This window comes from Notothenia coriiceps, unplaced genomic scaffold, assembly GCF_000735185.1.
Source record: "Notothenia coriiceps isolate Sejong01 unplaced genomic scaffold, NC01 NC01_scaffold00004518, whole genome shotgun sequence".
In the NCBI taxonomy this organism is placed as follows: Eukaryota; Metazoa; Chordata; class Actinopteri; order Perciformes; family Nototheniidae; genus Notothenia; species Notothenia coriiceps.
The window spans coordinates 2,332-10,585 of NW_011337219.1; the positions used below are offsets into that span (position 1 = coordinate 2,332).

The window sequence follows — 8,254 nt, forward strand, 5'->3', positions numbered from 1 at the left end:
TCTGGACTCCCTCCCTCATCCACCACCCCCCTGCTCCAGGCCACTCCTCCATTTTGTGTTCTCCCTCTCTCCTCCTCTGACGTTCTTTCGTTCCCTCTCCCTGTCCGTGCCCTTTCCTGACCTCTGTGCGTAAACTGAAACGGGTCCGGACACCCGCCAGGTCACCCGAGATGAGGGGTCTCAAGTTACAGGTTCTGATTTGTGACTTTTTTTTCAAATGTAGTTTCTCACACACACATTGACACACCGGCACACACACACACATGTAAATCCACATGCTGCTTTTTATTACGTAAGTGTGGAGAGACCTAGCCGCTGCCAGCCCATGCTCCAGATATGAACCTCATCTGAGACATGAGTGTGTGTGTGTGTGTGTGTGTGTGTGTGTGTGTGTGTGTGTGTGTGTGTGTGTGTGTGTGTGTGTGTGTGTGTGTGTGTTCCTGCATTTCGGCAGAACAAAAGAGGTTGTGTGGTTTCTTCACTGGTGCATTGACAGGGTTGAAGAGGGGGTAGGGTGCCGAGACAAACCACTCAACTTTGACCTGGAGAGACAAGCTGCCTGTGGACTGAAGACAGGACAGGAACAGGAAGGGCTCATGCGCCGCACGGTCTACAGACCAGTCTGTGATTATTCATCATTATTCAGTATATGTTTGTTTTGTGGGGGATGGGTGCAATTTTTGATTCTCTTTCAGCTGATTTCTGCTGCCTTCTAGTAATTTGGACGGCCTAATGATTGTAATCATAAAATCAATTTGGGTTTTATTTTGATTAGGCATGGGTCTGACTGATTGAGGTTCCTTGATTTGTGGTTTTAGAACGATAGGAAGTCAGTTTTGGTTCATGTTGTTGCAGTTCTTAGTTGATTAATAAATGATCAATGCTTGGTTATTGTTTTTTTTTTAGCACAGCAACTCCTAACCTCCAGTACTTGATTATTGTCCTTTCTTCAAAGCCAAATCCAATATCTGAAAACCAAAAATGGATAAGTCCTTCACAAGCAATCACCTAAAAGTCCAGTTGTCCTTGCTGTTACCCTCACTGACAGGAGAGAAAGAATCAAAAACAACATGAAAAAGGGAAAGGGACTAATTTTGGGCCACATTTTGTTATTGAGCACCAGCCACATTATCAGTCATTTTCCTTTGTTATAAATTGTTTAAATGGAAAGAAAGAGTCAATTCAAAAAGTTAAGATTAAAGGGAAAAGAACAGTTTTTTTGATTATGTTTCATATTTGTGCAAGTTTAATTTTCACCACAATTTGGTCCTTTTTTCCAGTATGAAGTGCCTTTGAATTTGGGAAAATGTGGCCTTCCAGTATACCCAGAATAAATGATGATGTACTAAAAAGATACACACATTATATTTAAATAGAATAAAATAAAACGAATGCATCAAATTCATGATTATAGTTTAATTCTATCCATGCACAATATACATTTCATGGCCCTTCAAAAAACACGTTTAGTATAAGTCTTTGTAGTAAAGAGAAGAAGTTGTTTGAACAGATTTTCAGATTTTTTTAACATTGTTTTAACCTATCTATATCTACATATTTTTTGTTTAAAGTTAGTTTCAAAGCTATTGTAGAAAACTAACTCATCTTAGTTCTTTTAATAGTCAAAATGTCAATTTTCAGGGTGGATTTTCGTGAAAAAACACCTTTTTTAAAGATAACCTAAAACAAAAATTAATAAACTTTAAATTCATATAATTCAATAATTATACTATATATATTGTTAAACATATTCTTCCAAACATGATGTGATATTCTTGGCCTATTTCAAATTATTTAATTTGACTGACTTAGAATTAAAATGTTTCCATGCGATGGTTGTCACATTTATTATGCAAACCTGTATTTGGAATTTTTTTAATCTGTATTAACGGCTGCAAAATAATTATTTCAATATGAGTTTACTACGATTTAATTGATTGTATTATGAACAGTTTGAAACATAGAAAGCTTCTGAATGAAACACAGTTTAAACTATAACACAACATCCTCATCCTTCGTTTCTAAAAGCATATATTGAAACTCTAACACAAACCCTAATTTGTTACACTTGAATCTTTATGCCATTAGTAGTCAGATATCCTTCAGAGTACAATGAGCTCAGACACTATTCTTAGCTTGATTAATTAATGACCACTTACTCTCTTCTCACTGCTTTTCACCTTCCCATCTTTTCTCTCTCTTTTATTCACATTACTTCCACTAATGGATCGCCTTAAGAACTCCTTTGTTGTTGCATTTGTTGACAGCATTTGAATGCAAAGAAAATGCTGCTGAGCACATTTGCTCTCCTTCCTGTATGGTTTACATTTAACTTGTTCCTTTTTCTACATCTTTCTCCTACACATCCGGGAATTTACAGAAAGCCTGTGTGTTATTTATAGGCCTCGATGTATAGTAGGTTAGCTCTGCTCACTGCACACTGCGTGCTCGTGTGGGTGTGTGTGTACCTACCGAGATCTGCAGGGCGGATGCCATTCATGAAGGTCACGCATACAGTGCCTATCAGCCATCCGTTCTGTGCCGTCAGCTGCACATAAATCATTGTGCAGTGGTTATGTAGTAACTAGATCAATAATGCCGATCATGTAGATAAGAGGGATGGTGGATGTGTGCTGAGAGAAAATGATTGCGATGTACTCGTCCTTTCTCCCTGCACAAAGGAATAGGAAGTGGTGCCTCTGCGAAAAGTAGATAAAGGGAGTAAAGCAAGGACGCTGTGTGTGAGATCTCTGTACACACACTTTTTTCTGGCAGTTGGTGTAAACCACAGACAGTCAATCCACCATGTTGGAATCATGTCTTTCTGTGTACACGCTGTGCTACTGCAGTGTGTACAAGCCTCCGCAGTAAACTGTTGATTCTTCTGCCACAATTATTTAGAGATACAAATGTTGATCGGGGACCTGGAAAAGCTCTCAGGCAGCTGTTCATTATTTAAGTGTTAAATTAGCTCTGTGTGTGTGTACTCGCATAATATTAATGCTGAGCTTAATGCTGGGCGGACAGAAGTTAAGAACCAAGGCGTTAAAATGTTTCTTTTCATTGAAAAATGACCTTTTCTGTTCAATAAAGAGGCTCTTGACATTTGTAATGCATACAGGCTTTGTCTGGTTACTGTATCGTTTATGGTAATGTCAACAAATACACAGCAGAAGCAGTCGGGGTGAAGTACATCTTGATAACAATTTGTGTATGGAGTCTTTCAAAACAACATTTTGGAGAGCTTTGTCTCTTGAAAAGCTTCAAATGTGTTTCAGCATTATTCACGCCTTGAGTGACGAATATATATACATTTTCATGTGTTACACTGATTTGTATTACAAAATCATATATATCTTGTAAAAATGATATATCCAATCATAATTATTGTTATATGAAATGATATATTATCAATTATCTCCACAGAAACAGGTGTAACTTCATGCTTTTATACTGAAATTAGAGCAAATTGAAGTAACATGAGCACTATCATATTATACTTGTATCCTACATCAAACCAGACACCACCTGATATCATTTAGACCCTTGTGTATTGCTGGATTTTTATCATGTTTTCAAAGAATACATTGAGCTATAAGCGCCTACATCTTTTAAACTGATAATTGCTTTTCTCTCCCGACAGAGCAAACTGCTGATGGAGGGTTTCCGCAGCTTAAAGGAGGGAGAGCAGGTGGAGTTCACCTATAAGAAATGCTCCAAGGGCCTGGAGTCCCTGCGGGTGAACGGGCCTAGGGGGGGGCCCTGCGCAGGCAGCGAGAGGAGACCCAAAGCCAAGGTCCCACTCCAGAAACGCAAACCAAAGGGAGACCGGTGAGTGATTTAATTAGTATTATTTCCAACAACATCAAATTGTTCATTAAACTGAACACACCTATAAAACAATGAAAGGCATATTTTAAGTGCGTGCAGTCTTTCGAGATTTTTTTTCTTTTTTTCTGCGTTCATTGATATCTTGACAGTAAGAAAATGAAATAGTGTGCAGCCCTATCCTATGTGTTGTGAGTCAGCAGTAATGTAATGTTTCATTTAAAGCAAACTGAATATATGTGACCGTTGGCAGCCTGCATTTAGAAATCACGGCTGCCTATAGCAGAAGGAGACATATGCTATATGTACATCTCACTGCAGTGAGCTATTTGTGAGTGGGCTGAGATTATAGATTAAATCTATTCAATCTGCCCGAGTACATGTCTGTTGCTATGGTTATTGTGCACCATAATAAGGAATTGAATAGGGCACTTTGCCTGCCTTTGCCGCTATTTTAAATCAATTTGCCAGCTTTTACTTTAGAGGCGGCGTTAGCACAGGGATGGATTGGGCTAATATGCATCTCAATGCGGCACTAGCTCAATCAATTGTTTTGTCCTCAGTAAAATCCTGAAGGACACTTTGCTAAAAATCTGTCAGAGCGAGCAAAATAGAGCTCCTTGAAAACGCCTGGTGGTTTTAACACGAGAGGCTGATTTCCCCGTCCTCCTGTTGACAGGGAGTCATGTTTAGCAAGCGCTGCCAGGAAGTGCTGTATATGCTGGATACGTTTGCGGGAACACATCACATGACCACTCTAAGGCTGCATTTGCATTTAAAAGTCCATCTCTGCTACTCTTTGTGCTGCATCACAGCTGCTGCAGCCCTGAGTCGCCCTGTTTCTAAGGTGTGAAAAGAAAAAGCTTTTGTTAGAAAAAGGGAAACCGTATCTGAGGGAAGGCTCCCTTATTGTTTTACACAGCTGAATAATTCAGTTTATTTGGGATAATTGATCCAGTGTTAGGTCAAGTGTCTCTACCTGCTGCTAAGGTGGTGTTGGATTCAGAGATGGCAGGTAGACGTCTGTGATGTCATCGGGTCTTTGTGAGCGCTCAGAGCGAGCGGTTAGCTGCTCTGACCCCTGCTGGTCACCCTGCGGTGCAACCCAACGTTCTGTAGTCCACCCTTTACACTGAGGTCCTTTAACTCTCTTAAAGATGTTTCGATGTGAGACTTGTGTTGAAATGTCACGTTTTTGTGGAAATAGTAAACCATTTTTTTTTTTTCAAACACAGTTTACTAAATAAAGATCTCAATTTAAATCAAACACATAACTGTTCAATTAAATGCTTTATTTCTCCATTTTCTTATTATCTTGGTTATGGTGGGGTGGTATCAGAGGTGGTTTCCTAATAATAATAATAATAATAATAATACAAATATTAATTCATGTTTAGATTAATTATTCACAATAAATACAAGGTTTTAAAGACGATAATATTTTCAAAATAGTTTCTTTAAAGAATACCGTATTGATTCTTTATTGATAAAAAAACTGACAACTTCTTTATTTCAGTTTTTCTAAAATATGAAATAGATTTTTGGGCAAATCATTTTCTGTAAATGTAAAGCATTTCTATTTGAAAGCCTTTGATTTAATTCAGCTGAGCTAAAGCTGTTTTTTTATAAATGAACAGTAAACCTCAAAATAGAATATTAAATATAAATATACTACTTCATCATTGTTAAAAACATCTTAATCTGATGTTTGATTATTCATTTAAACCATGCTATTGAAAGTATTTTGTATTCATACTCTTATGAACCAGGTTAGAAGCACTTGTGTGACTTATTCATGGTATATCAATGTAATGCTTTAATTAAGAGGCATTGCAAACATAATCATCAGAAATATCCATCCATCTGTCCATGTGGATAATTGTTCAATTCTCTCTGGACATAATCCAGCCTCCTTCCAAAGCAATCAGGACTGAAACCGCCTTCTTTGGAAAGTCCTGGCAGCATTTGTTTTCTGGTGAAGTGGCAGCATTTGACTCAAAAGCTCATTTTGTTAATTGGCTGTGAAACTAGATTCAATACTTAAAACGTTGATAGTGAACCATTGTTTCGTGATCATGTACTGCTTTCATGTTCTACCTAAAGACAGCATGACTCTGTTTCAAATCACCACACGGGAGAGTGTTACACTGTGTGCTATTATAGAATTCAAAACACTGAATGAATCACCTGGTTAAGACTTTATGGACAGAGAAGTGTTGAGCATCAGGTTAACAAGGAACAGACATTAAACCGTGAAATGAGAAATCAAGCCTTGAAGAATAATAATAATAATAATACATGTGATTTATAGAGCGCTTTTCCTGGTGCTCAAAGCGCTTAAATATACAAAGAATACTTCATTCTTAAGAATACAAGCATCTAATGTATTAAAGAGCCAACACTCCATTTGATTTGATGTGGTTCATTTGGTGGCATCCTTTTTGGCTTTAATCTTTTGGCCTACGCTTTATTATTTTTTAAAATCTTTCTAGCACCCAATTGCTTTCTGTCAAATGTAATAAAGCAGTATCGATGTGAACGCCACCGAGTGCTCGTCACATTTGATCCGGAGCCATACTATGTGTTATGCTGCCATCTAGTGTTAAATCCTAGTTGGAGCCGGTGTTTCAACTCCGCAGCGCTGGTGTTTAATGAGGATATACTTTTTTCTTTTTTTTAATAGAATAATGTTTTGATTTTGTTAGAACATTTTCCGTACAAATACTGAATAAATAAGTAATGAAAGTGTAATTATAAACATATACATACTTACAAATTCCTGGGCAGCTGTGGTAGAAGTGTCCAAAGGCAAGATACTGAACATACATGTTTTCAATGTGTGTGTATCTCTCCTAAGGGACACCTGTGTATACATACAGTACATTTACTATTTCATAATGTGATGAAGTACTTTGTACTCTTTATTGCGGTGGATAAAATGTTATTAGAATTATAAGCATTTACTTTCATTATACAAGTACAACAAGAAGAGTAAAGCTACTCATTTAAGGTGCCATCAAAACATTCAGAATAGACAACATACAACAAATAAAGTGAATATCTTTGTGTGTATAATAAATGATACGTATTGCACATGTACGGGTTATTGTTAATCCTGTGTTCTCTGTCTTTCTGCAGCTGTTATAACTGTGGAGGTCTGGATCACCATGCCAAGGAGTGTGGCCTGCCCCCCCAGCCAAAGAAATGCCACTACTGCCAGAGCATCACGCACATGGTGGCCCAGTGCCCCCACAAGGCGCTGGCCCCCGCCTCAGGTTCTCAGGACCAAAATGTGTCTACCTCTACGGGGCCCTTCCTCGGCCCGCCGGAGGAGGAGGAGCGCTCGGGCTCGTCTCCCCTCGAGGGGTCCTCCTCCTCCCCCGAGGAGCCCCAGCCTCCCCGCGGCCCCCGGACCCAGAGGTGGAGGAAGTCCTGAAGACAGCCCAGAGAGGTGTGCCGCTCACCGCTGACCCCTGACCCTCATGTCTCCCCTCAATCAAGGATACCTGAAGCCCCCCCCACCCCCACCCCCTCATCTACCTCACACCTGTGAAAAAAAAAAATTGGGAGGTCTTGATTTCTTTACTTTTAATGTCATTTTTTTATTTTTCTAACCAGCGCAGCTATGGCAACGATCCACGGGGTACAGACATGCGTGAATGTGTGTGACTGACTTGCAGTCATCTGGTGCAGCTATGGCAACCACCGCTGGAATGGTGACTGCAGGGATCGACTGTTTTTCTTGTTTCAATCAGTGCAGCTCAAGAGTGAAACAACGTGGTATGAATCTTGTGTTTTTTCTTTCTTCTCCTCGGACCTAGGTGTTGGCTTTTTCCCTCACACATGTCGTTGATTGAAAGCCTCCAATTTCTATCCTGTAGGCCTGAAAATCATGCTGCACACACGGTAGCTCATTTCTAAGACTTTGAGAAGCTCCAGACCCTCTAAGTGATAATCCAGACCCCCAGGATTGTTAGCTTAGTTTGTGAAGATCTGTAGGGACCCTTTTCAGAGGGCGCTTTTAAAAGAAGATGAGCTGCTGAACACATTCTTATAAATCTTTAAACACTCACTTCCAAACTCTCCCTTTTCACGAAATAGACCGGACCGACTGATTGTCACAGTGTGTTTGTGCATGCACACGCACGACTGAGAGAGGGGAAAAGAGTGTGTGTTGGTATGCGTGTGTTGTGCTCCGAAACAAAGCCTCTCTGTCAGACTGGCCCCTCCCCCCCCCAGGTGCGAGTCCTCGCTATTAACGATTCAGTTTCCTATTATTAGAGATAGAGCAGTTTAGCTAAAACCTCATATAATCCATAGTTTAGATTAAACGTAATGATCATTAGACTTCCACTTTGGTTGTTGTATAATTAGTTAAAAAATAACCTTACAATTTATAAATCATAGTATAAGTAATTAATATATA

General features: G+C 39.2%; 1 protein-coding gene across 1 annotated transcript; it reads left to right on the top strand.

Annotated features, from left to right (window-relative positions):
* Window positions 1–3,599: 3,599 nt before the first annotated feature.
* Window positions 3,600–7,293, top strand: LOC104942446 (protein lin-28 homolog B-like; the record flags this gene model as incomplete). The annotated part of the gene is made up of 2 exons (XM_010767667.1): window positions 3,600–3,831; window positions 6,967–7,293. Coding segments are annotated over 2 exons (530 nt in total), but the record flags the coding sequence as incomplete, so codon positions are not given.
* Window positions 7,294–8,254: the final 961 nt, after the last annotated feature.